General features: G+C 44.1%; 1 protein-coding gene across 1 annotated transcript in view; it reads left to right on the top strand.

Moving 5' to 3' along the window:
- The window catches only part of PCSK1 (proprotein convertase subtilisin/kexin type 1), a 276,980-nt gene extending 262,209 nt beyond the window's left edge, over nucleotides 1-14,771 (top strand). The window contains exons 13-14 of the mRNA XM_085632506.1: nucleotides 6,660-6,821; nucleotides 8,914-14,771. Coding sequence (XP_085488632.1) covers nucleotides 6,660-6,821; nucleotides 8,914-9,273 — 522 coding nt within the window. The 3' untranslated portion in view covers nucleotides 9,274-14,771. The remainder of the gene's footprint in view (nucleotides 1-6,659; nucleotides 6,822-8,913) is intronic.
- Nucleotides 14,772-15,168: the final 397 nt, after the last annotated feature.

Genomic DNA, 15,168 nt, shown 5'->3' with positions numbered 1-15,168 from the left:
TCCTTTGTCTCTCCCTGCTGGTGTCTCAGTAGCTTATGTACAATATGGGGTATATTCACAAGAACATGTGATAACTACCGCAAGAGTAGCCTAATGCAACTCTCAACATCGCAGCCCAACGTGAGAAAATTACGCCGTGCCAACCAAGTATTAACAACGCAGCAGCATGCGATAGTCACCAGATAACATGTCAAAAGAAGATGCGGTGCAGACCGCAGGAAAACAAGACCAGCGTCACAGAGGCGACAGAACACTACCAGCAAATGACCCACAAGCAGACTACCTGGAATGCAGTCAGAGTGCCGAGGAGGCCAATCCAGGAGGCCAAGAGGCGCCGGCTTGACTTGACAACCGAACCCAGGCACAAACCGCTGCCAACAGGAAGGCAGCAACGTCGACAGGAGGTGGCAGTCCTGCGCCACAAGAGGAGCTGGAGGAAACCGAGGCCACAGTCATCAGTGTTGAGAAGGTGCAAGGAGAAGGGAGTACGGACACAGCTCGAGAGGACCTGACACAACATCAACAGGGAGAGTAACCAACAGGGACTGGGGGATGGGGAGAGACGGGCACAATGGCACACATGCACAACGAGGCATAGCACACTGCACACCCACAATTACCCAGGATCATGTCCCTGATCCCCTTGGCACACTGCAGCACACATAGCAAGAACAGCACACCCACATTGACGACAGCATGGTACAATGCGCATAGCCGACACCGCAGAACAGAGGACACAACTGGCTCCACACATGCACAGAAACATGCCTACTACATCTGACAGAGGAGGAAACTGTGAAATGGAAATGTACGTGTACGACCTCACATCTGTCATGTAGTCCAAATGTACACTGTCCCGCAGCAGTATTCAGCAACTCACGAACTGTCACAATGTACATTGTCATACAGTCTGCATGAAGAACAGAACAATGTGCAAACATACATGTCAACACAATGTCAACATGCATCTTCCCTTCACATTGCAGAGGGGTACACAACACCTCCAGCAGAGCACACAAGACAACACATCTGTGATGCCGGAGAGGACCACCACACCTTTGACAACGACGCCCTACAACAGACCATGGACATCCCACGCAACCCACCACCGGGACCCGGGCAGCTAAGCTACTCAGAAGAGGACACAGAGCCTACAAAAGACCACACAGCAGGAAGCACCCGCAAGCTCAGCTGGCTCACGACACTTCACCCACCCACACATGGCACCCCATTGCCATGTATCAGTACGCCAAAAGGAGGTGGCCGAACAGGCTTAGTTGGGGTCCAAACCCATGGAATGCGAACTAGATCACATAAGTTGGTGTCCATTACACTTCAGGGACCACCCACACCCCACAAAGGAGACCCACACAGCTATAGAGACACATACAGATGCACATTCACAGTACAGAACCACGCCCAGGGGCACACAAATTGCAGTCACACACCCATGTCAGCTCTGCCTATGACGGTCCAGCCCACTCCCCTTACGAATTGAGTGGGTGACGACAAAACTACTTGTCCAAGCTCCAACCCACTGCCTGTAGTGACATGTCTGCATCTGCTGTACACAGCACAATGTAATGTCGTAGGACCCAGGGCCCTCATGCATACAACAAGACCACAGGGACACACGCAGATATCATGTTGAACTGGCTACGGGCACATGCACCCAGCCCCTTTATTGGCAGGCCCACATGTACAGTGAGTGATGCCTGTGCTGGATGTGTGTGGGGTGAGTGTAAGCCAGCACACACAGAGTGCTTGGTGCTGGCAACCACTTGAACAGTGGACACCAGTGCAACGGGAACTGAAAACACCTGCATAACAGAGTCAACTGCTGAGCAACATGGAGGGTGACGGAGAAAGTCCAGAGGACACACAACATGCAAACAGAAGTGTCCGTGAGTTGCAGTGCACTGTGGTTGGGGTACTAGAGATGAGCACGCTCATGTGAAGAAAAAGTCTCGCTTTGTGTCCCTTTAAGATATTCCTGATGCAGATACAGTGTGGTGTGTTAGACCTGCATCAGCTTCCTCAACAACATCCCAGGTCTCCCACACTGCTTGAGATGACATTGCTGCGCAACCTCTCCACACCACAAAACACAATCAGTAACTGACGATGGCTTGCTGGACACTGAGTCAGTGGCACCTTGAGTGCTGAGCAGGGTATCAGTGTGATGATGGCATCCACGACAGGTGTTTTGCAACTCCATAGGTTTGTCAGGACCACCGTTTTTACTCTGGCAGATGGCAGTTGGAGGTTGTCCTGACGGAGGTGGCGTGTGCCTCCTGCGGTGATTTCATTTCATGTCTGAGCCCTGGTGGACCACAGGTTAGGCCGGAAGCAGTGGACAGTGCAGAGGCCGCAGACACATGGCGTTGATGACACTAAGGCCATCGCCTCAGAGGCCATCCAGTACCCCAGAAGAAGAGGTCCTAGACATGACCAGCACAGAGTTAGAGGCCCCGGATGCACAGAGGCTGGCACAGGCACCCTGCCACGGGACGGTGACTTGCGGTGCAGTCAGATGGGCCATGCGACCTGAGCGAGTCCTCATCAATGTCCGAGGTGTATGTTGTGGTGTGTTGCGGAGGACAGTGGAAGGTGTCCTCCAGGGCATGAGGCGAAAGGTCAAATGTTATCTGGGAGCAGCAAATGGTGGGGTGGAATGCCATTGCCTCGTTTTTGCCACAAAGTCAGTATCACCGCCATGATGGTGACAAAAAAACACCAGTCGCCCCCGAAGTCCAACCAGAAAGTGACCATGTGTCTCGGGGAATAGACATCTTGGCACCGGGGCTGAAAGGGGATGCAGTCTGCGATGAGGCCTGTCCAAAGACATGAAGTCTTCCATAAACAAATAGAGGCTGAATTCGAAGGTGTGTGTGACCTATTCGACCGCAGTGTAGGCCAGGGGCAGAGGTCAGCAAGGGCCCACAGCCACCTGTCGTTGGCTCGCGATGCAGAGAGTTAGTGGCAACAGGGCAGTTGTTGGTAGGGTTCGATCACCTCCGTAACGATGATCCTATTCCCTCCTGGCTGGAAGGTATCATGCACACTAGCGGGGAATTTGTAGGCGACATCGGTGGAGGTTCCACAGTGTTCGTTTGTTGCCTGCACATTGATGCGAGATGTGTGCTTTCTGTTGCGGTGATTGTGTGCTGTGTCACCAGGGGGCACAGGCAGGACATATGTGCTGTGGATTACCCCCAACACGTGCATGCATCCAGCTATGGCGTATGGTCCTTGCTTGGTCTCCAGTGGATCCTGTGCATTATGTTGGACGTATGGGGACTGAGGTACCAGGCTGATGGTGATGTCCAGGACAGGTGTGAGGGACTGGGATGTGGCTGGCTGTGTGTCTCCTCTGACTCTGGCAGGTGTTGGTTGGGGGGTACCAGGGGCCAACAGGTGCAGCACAGCCAGCAGCTTTGTGTGGGGTGGGATGTTGGTTGTCCGCTGCGTTGGTGCCGTCGGCCTGTTGGGCGTTGTTGGTCATGATGCGTGTGATGGTTGTCCTTTTGAACCTGTAGTGGGCAATGACATTGTCAGGTGTTGGGTCTGTGAGGCTGGTGTGTTTCCTGGGGGTCCGCTGTCTTTGTCAGCACTGCCTGGGTGGTGGTCCAGGGGGGTATTCCGGGTGCTGTATGGGGTCCTGGGGTGGTGCCGGTGGGTGTTTTGGCCCTCTTGGGTGTCCAGGCCGCATGACCAGTGGCTCCATGGCATCTGCTGCCCGTCTGATGTGTCTGTGGGCTGGGTTCCCTTTTGTGGTGCAGGCTGTGGTCCGACCTAGCACCAGGTCAGAGCAGGTGTTATATTCCTTCTGCTAACACGTCTTATCGCCTGTTTTGTGTTCTTATCACAGTTCTGGCTGTTCGTTGTGAATGTTGTGGAGTGGTGTTGTCGTGGCTTTTGGCACGGGAACGCCTACTCTACATCCCATTAGCGATAGTTGCGGGGGTCATCCAAGGTGATGTTTTTTGCGGCTGCTATCGCTGGTAAACTGGTGCTGTGGGCTTTTAACACCAGCTTGTGATTGTGGCGATAAGTTTATCACAACTTTGGCTGCGATAAAGTGCTGTTAAGTCAGCGATAGTTCCTTGTGAATATGGTCCTATGATTTATATCCATTGATGGAAATGGGATCAACCGCCCATGTTTCCTGACAGCATACAATGTCATAGTTTTGAAGGAGCATCAGCCAGTCCTCATTACTCCTAAAGCTGGCAATATTCCATGAAAGAAATTGAAAGCCTGGCCCACTCACAAGGTCAGACTCTGCTTTAATTGTACTATACTTGAATGGAGCGAGAAGTGGCTCTGCACTACCAGGCTTCTGTTGGGTGAGATCCCCCAGTTGAATGCTCTGATTTGAAAGTCAAGCATTTTCTGTGAAATTTGTTAGCGGTTCAAATCGATTGGCGTGAACATAATTCACCCTATGGGGCATATTTAGAGGAGGTCTATTCTGTTGATTAGGCCAGATGTTAGGGAGATAACCAGGAGGTGGTGAATAGAAAAACCCCAATTGGTTGGCCCTTATCTTGCTAGAAGTTAATTTTGCAGAGTTCAGGCGAAATAGCAAAATACGGACTAGCTTATGGTCCTTAAAATTTAAGGCTATGCAATCTCCTTCAGCATATTTCACAGATGGCCCAACCCAGTATACTCTGCGAGCCATAATAATCTTGTCAACTGTAACAATGTCACAGTCTGTGTTTCTCCTACACCAGTGGGTTGTTTTTCTAGTGAGACTTTGGCAGGATTCCTGTTTGTCTTCCAGTAAGGAGGGGGCTCCCAATAAAGCCATTGTATATGGGGCGCTCTCTAGTGGTAGATGGAAGCTGTCAGGAGTTTCTAGAGGACTGGACATAAAAACTGTCTGCTGTCGGCGTGGCATTATGTTTAGTCCCAAGGTGGAACTTGTGCTTTCTCTCTGAATCCGGAAGTTAACATCTAAGTTAGAGGTTTCCCTGTAATCTACTTAGATTTGGTTATAGTTGCACCTTAAGGTGCTAGCATCAGGCCCATGTAAATAGAATCTGGGGGGTTGTCCAGTGGCTGTTGAGGACGAGCTTGTAGTTTGGGTTTTGTTTGCAGAGGGGAACTGGGACCTGGCTAATCGGACTCTCTCATGAAGGTTATGTTTGTTGCCCTTTTTTGTATATTTCACTAGGGATGTAAGATCTTCTTCTATTTTCCCCAGACGAAGCAATATCGGCTTCAGAGAATCTGTTATAAAGTTAGTGATCTTAGGATAAAATTAATCAAAAAATACTTGTAGTCTGTCCAAACCCTGACCAGTCGCCCAGATATTTCCATCCTGAGCTGGACTAGGCATACATTTTTGGTTACCCAGGCGTGTTTTCTTGGGGGTGGTGCCTCATTCACCCCTTTTTCTTTTGCCTCCTTTAGCTTTTGTATTTTCAACTCCGCCCTCATTCTGTATTCCTGTTTCAGTTTGATGGTGCCTGGTAGGGTGATTACAAAGTACTTTGGGAGAGAGGGGGACTGTTGGAAGGGACACCTGTCTATCATGGACCCCTTCCTTTATCAACCCATCAAGAGTGGTACCAGGAGCTGGAGGCACAGGCGTTGTCTTGTGCTTCCCCATCCCTCCAATTAATTAATCAGTGCTGTAATTATTCCAAATGAATCCAGGAAGTCCAAGCAATATTTATGCAAAATTTAAACATATGAAATTGATTTGTGTGGATGATGCAGGTCATAAAAGACAGTATCTTACAGAATCCATTGACTGCTGGTGTTCCTCCTGTGCTGGAACCACAAGAGGGGGTCCAGCCCAGCTTCTTCCGTGCTCGGACGAGCGTAGACAGGCCTGCCCTCGACCTAAGCTTCTCCAGGGTGCAACCTATGCGTGTCCTGAACCGCGATGGTCAAAGCAGCACTTTGAGTGCATTTGTGGCGCCTCCCCACTTGCAGGAGCAGTGGTAAGCCCTTAGACAGCGAGTCCTGCCAGAGCGAGTGCAGCAGGTGGCAGATTAAAGGTCCCACACCGCAGGGGTCGAGGCAGTGCTCTTAGCGTGTTTGTGGTGCCTCCCCTCTTGCAGGAGCAGTGGTTAAGCCTGGGACAATGAATCCCACTAGGGCGAGTGCAGCAGGCGACAGAATAAGTCACCCAAGCCGCGGGGGTTGAGGCACCGCTTTGAGTGCGTTTGTGGTGCCTTCCCACTTGCAGGAGCAGTGGTGAGCGCTGGGACAGCGAGTCCCACCAGGGCGAGTGCAGCAGGCAGCAGATTAAAAGTCCCAGTTATACCATGTATAAAGGAGAGAGCACATTCACTTTAGTACTGGTCAGTAGTGATAAAATGCTCAGAACCTTAAAGCCAACAAAAAGAATTCAGTAAAAAGAGGAGGAGGAAGGCAAATGGTTTGGGATGACCCTTCAGAGAGGGCCATTTTCCAGCAGTTAGCCAATGTGATAAATGTTATGCTTTCTGAGTGAGAGGGACATCTTCTGCTGCTTGAGCTTCACAGCCCACACATTTTGCATTGAGTACCTTTATGATACAAGATCATTTATGAAAGCTGACAAAAATGTGGTACATGTAAGGTTTGCAATCTGATTTGTGAATAGGTATTTATACTTTTGGGAGGACACATTTTTCCTAAATCAATATTTTTTCCATTAGTCTGGAAGAGTGAAGAACGAAGGAAGAATTGTAAACTGGAAATTGATTTTACATGGGACATCTACGCAGCCAGATCATATGAAGCTCCCTCGAGTATATACCACGTACAATGCTGTCCAGAATGACAGGCGCGGTGTAGAAAAGATGACTGACTTAATAGAGGTATTGTGTTAATTGTTTTTAATGTTGATCTTCCTATTATCAAAGATTCGAAAACATGTGTGTTAAACCCAGAATAAGTACCTAGAAATGCTGCATCAGCAGATCACATTGATTAACTGAATGGCAAACCTGAGACCTCAGGTCGCAAGTGTGTACGCCAGCAGGGCTCACCTAACCTTTCCTCTTACCAAGAAAGATTAAATGTAAGCCTGGTAATAATAACATCTATTATTCAAGTTCATAGAGACAATTCAGTTTATGATGTGTATTAGATACATATAACTTAAGTTACACTCATTACTACTACAATTAAAAGCAAGAAATATTCAATCTTGCAAACAAAATGTACTTTGATGACTTGTGTGTGTCATTGTATTAAATGCAAATCTCCAAAATAAATAAGTTACTGCTAATAGTATTGGGTATGATCTGGCAGTTGCTGGCAATGTAGAGGTGCATGATAAAAATAGCTTCAAATGTTTTTATTACTAATAATACTTAGGGCCTAATTTAGAAATGGTCGGCAATGGGACCTCTGCGAATGTACTGGGGATGAAAGAACCCCCCTTTATGTTCCCTTCCTTCATGTAGATTATGAAGAGGAAGGGAGGGAGGGGATGCTCTCAGTGGTGAAGTAGCCTCTGGCTCCGGCACCTAGAACTCCATTTGGGTATTACGATACCACCAGATATTGCCCTATTTTGTATTTAAGCCTGTTACCATTTTCAGTAATGCCATCTCTGAGAAAGACTGCGATAGAATGTGTGTATTCTTGTACAAAACCAAATGAAATTGTCCTAGATTTGCTTGAGAAAACCTTACAGCGTGTAAGGGAAACGCCCACATATGGGAACTTGAAATGTACCACTGTTTTCAGGGTATATTTCACCATTTACTGACATTAGGAATGGCGACTCCCTTAGGAATGATGGAAAGAAGACATTTATCATGTGTGGTGGCCCTTGAGATGTTGGCCTGCTGCAAGAGCCCTGCACTATTCTCCACGAGTGTGGCTGACATGCTTTCTCTGTCATACTGGTTAATAGATTGTATGACAGGTAAGCTAAAAAAAGAGACCACTAATTTGCATCATTGTACCTTCTTCTACAATGAAAAAACCCTAAACAGTAGAAAGCACGTTTCTATTCTTTCAATCCACAAACAACAAAATACAGGTAGTAAAATAAATCATTGGAAATGAATTAAATATCCAAATACTGCGTGCATATTTTTTGTCCAAAAGCCGACATTATAAAATGAATTAATGAGACAAGCCCAAGAGACAATTTGAAAACACTCAACAGGGAGAAAATTAAAGAGATGCGTGTCAGTATGTATTTTGCCAGGTGGTATGCACAAAAACATACAATATGAATCTGTTATACAATGTATAACAGAACATTTGTCCGAGCAGGGAAAGATCACCACTTCCTCAAAACATAGAAGAGGAGTTGTAGGCATATTGCCATGCTTTTCAAAGTCATATTTAAACAAATCCCTACAATTCAGTAGCAAACTAGAACATTTCTAGAATTCTGCAAACGTTTCCAGTATGCATGCAGTCTGTGCAGAATTGTTCATTTCTTTCACTTTCTTTTGTCTTCATTTAGTCAGTAGGATGGATTGGTAACAAAGTAGTGTTGCTTCTTCATCTCAATTGCCTACTTCCTTATTCAGGATGTTTACTTTGTGTTTACTACTGATTTTATACAGAGATCGCATTTAATTATTAGTAGCCTAGTCAGGACACAAATCTAGAGAGCCAGAGTTATCATCCCTAGTGAGGATATTTGTAGGCCTGACCCAGATTTACTTCTTTGTAAATTAGTGCAAACCACAAACTATTTTCTCAGCTAGATTGGTAGAAGAATAACTTGGAAAGCCTACTTAAACACATCTTGGAATCCATTCAGAAAAGATTATCAGTCCCAAAATCACAGTTAAATATGTCTTTGTTTAATAACATTTAATGAATTCATCTGTTGAATCAGTTTCACCAAAGCCACCATAAACCAAGAATTGCCATCTACAAGTATTTGAAGAGAAATACAATTTCACTTTGTTTTAAAATGAACACCTCTTCCTTTTTTAGGATTTTGCCATGGAGGACACAATGACCGGAAAGCCAAAGCCCACAGAGAGCGGGCGTAGCATTATCAAGAAGGAGGACAAAGAGCAGTCAGACGCTGTACAGGATCTCGTGCAAAATGCTTTAAGAAAGAATGTTCCACAGAATACAGTCAACAACAAGTTATCAAATGTAAATTTGCAGCTCCCTTATGGACATTACACCCCAGCACTTGAAAATGTAAGAAAACAATCACAGCAAAAAGACTCCGCGGACAGTCAGACCAATGACTATGTTGACCTCTTCTATAACGTCAGACCTTACAAACGTATGGATGATAGACTGATGGAAGCATTACTTGATATTCTGAAGGAGGGAAATTAGACCTTAAGCTATGATGCTGAGTTGGAAATATTCATGTCCCTATCCTGACCATTACTTGTTTTGAGGATGTTTGATTTATGTGGCTACTTCTTCAGACACAGTAAACGCAGAAGAAGAAATTGTTCACCATATACCCCATAGGCATTATTTTCGAGTGGCGGCTAGATTCCGATGGGGCTGGTAGCAGGTTGCTGGCCTCATTAGAATTACGAGAGCCAATGCAACACCTCAGATCTGTTCACTTTCACCTGGATATTTTGGCTGCGAGAAAGTCGGAGCCAAAATGAGTCAACACTGGGGGAATCAAACCTGGAATTAAAGACTGCCCACGTAATTACTAATTTCTTATTTGACCCTTAGTGAAAAGTTTGCAATGTGTTTGAAATTCACCATCTTCGGAGTTACTAGTACTGGTAACTCCGAGTGTGGAGAAATAGCGGCACATTTCCCGGGCCACTCGATCTTCCTTCCTAAGTGTGCTTAAAAGTCATCCACAAGAAATATTTTCACTTTTCTTTTACTCTCTCCCCAAAAACACGTGTTTGTTCCACCCAAAACATTTGTTTTATTAGGATGGAATTTACTCACAGAGCAAGGAGCCAGAATTACTGAAAAGTAGGCCTAAAATGTTCGATTTGTTTTTGAGTACGCTAAGCTAGGCATTGCCCATAATATCTTAAAGGATGCTTCAACAAACCGAAAGGCGTGGCAATACACAGCTCATGCACAAAGAAATAAGCAACATATCTTTTACTTAGTCAGTACCACTCAACTTGCAGAAAGTTTCATTTAATATGCAAGGTGAGCAGTCAAATAATCTCTTGCATTTGTTTCTCTCTTCTCGAAAATGGGGGATATTCGTTTTACAGTCTGATTTATTGAGATGCACGAAATACAAAAACGAAACCAATAATGTGTAGATTCTTCTGGGAGTTGCCACATGATTTCTCCTCGATTTCCACATAATCATTGAACACATCAAAATATCTTCACAAGCCTGATGAGAAACACACTGATACAGAACTTTGTTTGACGTGTTACACAAGTCAGTATGGCTGAGATTGTTGTCAGTAACCAGAAAAGACATGTTTGCAATGACAAACAGAATATCACAACCTACTTGCACATTTGTCAGACAAAATAACATAACAGAATATCTCCTTTTGCAGTTCTAAACTGCAAATTACAAATAGTGGCATTCAGAATGCTAAAACCATTTTGTAGGTAAGGTGTTTGAAAAAGGTGCGTGCACACTTTATTTAAAACGGAGGCAGTTTCCGAGACCTAGATTGAAAAGCGAAATATTAAGGTGAATAGAATTTTTTAATATTTTGTCTGATTTTTTTCCTTTTCCGTGTGCTGTTGAATTTACTGCAGCACCGTGAGAAATGTGACTGGCCGTAGAATCTAGAGATTGCCAGCAAGGGGCTGGTCCTTAAGTCCTGGAAGGCCAAGACTAGTGCCTTAACCACTAGATAAACCGTTCTATACAGCTGGGGCAGAAATGCTACTCTCAGGCGGGTATGCTTGTATATCCATCCCCTTGGAGAATAATCTAGTGCATCATTTCCCTAAAAGGTCTCAAAACTCAGCAAGGTACAATTGTCCTAGTGTTAGTTACTGATGGTGATTCTGGATTGGGTAAAAATTACTAGCTTGTGTTTTCACAAGATGGACCCTTCTAGAGCTGAAATGTGCAGTCTCATTTTGATGCCTACCAGTTTTGTGTCCCCTACCACCAATTGGGTCTGTGTTTAACTAAAATATGTATGCCACAAGGTCTTTCCTGTTGCAGACTCTGTTTTTGTTTAGGATGTTTGATTTGGTTTGCACCTGCCAGAGTTGCTATTGCAAGATTTTCAATATCATAACTTTAATAATATCAATTTTGGAAGAGGTTTGCTGCTTAAGTCTAATTTTTGTCTTTGCCAATTTTTCCAGTGATTTGGTTCTCTAACAGATCTTGCTTTGACAAGTGGCACTGTAACTTTTAACAAATCAAAACATGTAGTTAGGCCAAAGACTGGATCTTCAAAATTATTCTTATTTCTTTCCCTACGATCTACAATGTCATATGAAACAATCCAAAGAAATTCTGTGGGCTATTATTCTCCCCTCCTTTCTCTTCTAAATTGTGCCACACACCTGCCTAACACTCAATTAAATATAAAAGTTACTCCAAATAATATTGTTAAAAAAAACTAAAATGGACTGTAGGGAAAACCCTAGAGTTGTTATTTCCCCAAATGGAATGCATGAGCATGTCCAGTGGTTCTTAATCTATGGTTGGCGGACCCTGGGGGGGGGCGCAACACCTACTAAGGGGGGTCCACGACAAAGAAATGAGTAACTTCACAAGTCATATGCCTGGGCATGCGAATTTGCTGAAGTTACTTCTTCTTTAGGATTCATAAAATGATGTACTGTATGCACAGCAACTCGAAGCAAACTTTAGCCTTCCAATGCCTAACAGTTAGAATGCCAGCAGGAGAAAAATCATCTAGTTTACAGTTATGGTTAAAATGTAAATACATCCAGTGTGTTTCCTTTTTTTCCTCATCTAACCCAAAAAATCCCTTCCTGTATACTCCCACGAAATTTGAAAGTGCTTGGCTTTTTCACATCCAATTGCCGCTCTAACTGCACCCTTTTCTAGCTCTAAAGATAGGTGTCCACATTAGATGCCAGCAGCCTTTGCCAGTATTTGTGCATACCTGCAAAGCTATGATGTTGTGGTTTATACCATGCTCGCAAAGGCAATACTCCTGTTAATCCCCTTAGAACACACACACATGTAATCACACCTAACCCGAAACTTAAAGCTGCAGAAAATCCTCCAGACATGCACATTTTGCACAATTGTTAATCTATATCCAGGCATATATGTCTGCAGATGTGGATTCTGTGAATCACGATATGCCTTTTGAGGTTGCTGATCAAGTCTTTTACTCGTGTATAAAACGACAAGTCTAGACTATCCGATGAAGCATTCTGGTTTCTTCGACTTCTGTTTGTGACTAAAAGTAACCTAATTTCACACATATGTAGTGTTATAATTCACTTGCAAATCTAGAGAAAATTTGTCGCTTCTGTCTACAGTTGGGTTGAATTTGTATGGTTCAGATTACGACAAAATGTTTAACACAAACAATTTATAAATTAAGCTCACTAAATTTGTTATGACAGTGTCTCAAGATATGCAACTCTTTCTCCAGGGGTACCAAAAGGAGACAGCTACTCTCCCCAGAGCATACAGTAGCTGTATGAAGTATAGAAAGGAGTCCTAAGAGATAGAAAATCAGCTTACTTGACACTAAGTCACAAAAAGACTTTAGAAATATTGCCCATTTGCTGCATAGTCCAATACGGGGCCCTGAAAAAATGGATGGCTTGTTTTGATTTTTATTCTGTGAAAACTTATAGACTGAACAATTCGAGTTCCAGAATTAGGCTGTGTTTGAAGTAGTGTTCCACAATATAACAATATAAAATGTATTTTTAGCTGGAAAAGCTGCCTTTCTGTTTGGTCCTGTGCACTGCAGTGCTACTGTCAATATCTTGTTCCTATAACCCAAACTATAGATTTTCCGTTATCTAGGCTGAGCAGCCCTCTTGCCAGTGGAACTGGAAGCTCACAACACGAGCCAAATCTACAAATGTCTTCTCCTAATGTAACTTTTGGATTATTTTATTGTCCAATAGGTGCATCGTTAGTCTATCTGCATCGTCTCTAAGGGGTAGATTTACTAATAATTTACACAACGCGGTGCTGCAAGGGAAATTGCTGTGCTCCATTGCGTGAAATGGGAGAAAGCTGAATAGCGCCATATTGACAAAGATATGGCACTCTTCTGCTCGCTCCCAGAACTGGCACACTTGTGGCTGCCTTGCGCCAATGCAGGCACCCTTGCAGCATACTTCAAGGGTGCCTGCATTACAGGCAGGAATGTTTTTGTGCAGGAAGTGGTACTTTACTGTAGAAAATCAATCCAATGAGGTATTTTCCTCTTTTTTTGTATGAGGCAAAATGCATCACACATAGAAGGAGGAAGTAACAAGGAAAAAGAAACATATTTCTCCTTGTTAAATCTCTCCATGGTAGGTGTACCGTTTTCACTGAATGCCAGCCTTACAAACCCTAGTAAATCAGGAATTGTGTGAAATCTATGGGAGGATGCATGGGAATACCCATGCTCCACCTATGGAATGCCCAACACTAAAAAATGTAGTGCAATGCTACCCAAGCCCGTGTGTTCCATTACATTTCCTTACAAACAAACGCAAGGCCACTCATAGGCCTTTCATGGCCTTGTAAATCCCAGAAAAGTCTTTGTGTTGCCCTGCATTGTCTTTCGCAGCGCAAGGGCGATGCAAAGGCCTAGTAAATCTAGGCATAAGGGACTTTGAGGCAATTCTATGATAGATTTGCAATTCTAACTACTTAATCTGTCATACTGCTAGAGATGGAGCCAAAATATAGCTCATCATCCACGTATTACTCAAGGAGCTACCTTACAGAAATGTTTTAAGTAACTGCACATAGAGTTGAGAAAGTTATATCTCTTTCTCGCCTGTAACTGCTAGAGTTGGGAAATGTCTGAGCAGGGCTGCTGCTCTACGGCAGCCCCTGGGAGAGCGAGTGGAGGAGCGGTGATCCACCCTCTCCATTGAAGCCAGTGCTTGTGCAAAGAGGCCAGGTTCATAATGAAAGCTGGCGCGTTCAGGGGACGTATGTTTTGACTCACCTCTTTGCCTTCATCAGCCTTATGATCAAGCTGAGTTTGATTGAGAATAAAAGAATACATGGGACTAGTATTGAGGCGAAGTGATGATGAACATTTATTTGATTTTAGCTTAGCTTGGGACCAGGTTTTGACAACACGGTGGTCATTGATCGCTTGTCCTACAACAGTTTAGTGGTCAATTAGAAGCAACCTACAAAATAATTGCATGATCCAGCCCGATTCTTAGATCATGTATCTGTTCTACGTCCCATTGGGCACTTTCTGTGTGCTCCACTTGACACACTGTTCTTAAAATACCAGCACATGTAACACACGGATAGCGTCAGTAAAGAGACCGTTGTAAGGCACTTCCATGAAGCCAGCATTAGTCAGGTGTATGTGTATCACCATCGAAGCAGTACATACAACCAAACACATTTCACTTTAGTTGTGTTCTCTTTTGTCCCAACTGCACTACTGTAGCCAAAGCTTCACCTGCAACCAAGCTTTAACAATACACCCAGGCCTTCCCCTTGAATGTTTCCAACCCAGAGGGTGCTGCATAAACGTAAAGTATTTTTCTTGTTGGTCTTGGTGACTATGTGTATTTTGTGAAAATGTTTAACAAACCGCTCCCTTCCCCAATCCCCCCACACAGATTTTATCTGAGAATTGTAAACTATATTTTCTTTACAGGTATTTATATTTTGTCAAGACTTTTATCAGACAGCTTCAACATTTTGAAGGTATAATAAATTATATGAAAGAACCAAACTTTGCCTGAAGAAACGACCATTTCATCCAATAAAATATTTTTACCCAGCATGTTCCAAAAGCAACAGCAAAATGTGATGTGATGTGATGTTATAATTGCATTTGTCTAATGAGCCTAATACAGTATGTCAGCAGAGTTCAGAGTGTGTGGTCTTAACATTTGTAAAGGAAGACATGCATGACACTTACAGCGTGAAACGTGTGTTGCAGCCTAGTCTGATGATCACAGAGATGGATGGAACAGGCAATTACATTTTTAAATGGGATACGTCGCAAATAATACAACTATTGGTATAATCATGTTCTAAACAGTGTTTTCAATGCATTATCCGCATTGGCGGGAAGATGCTCAGGAGTGAACATGTTACTTAGCAACAGCTTCTGCAAAACACACAGC

The sequence above is a fragment of the Triturus cristatus genome, chromosome 2_1 (genome assembly GCF_964204655.1).
Source record: "Triturus cristatus chromosome 2_1, aTriCri1.1, whole genome shotgun sequence".
NCBI classification, from domain to species: domain Eukaryota; kingdom Metazoa; phylum Chordata; class Amphibia; order Caudata; family Salamandridae; genus Triturus; species Triturus cristatus.
Note: the sequence above shows the minus strand (reverse complement) of the source record. Positions and strands in the feature narration are given on the sequence as shown.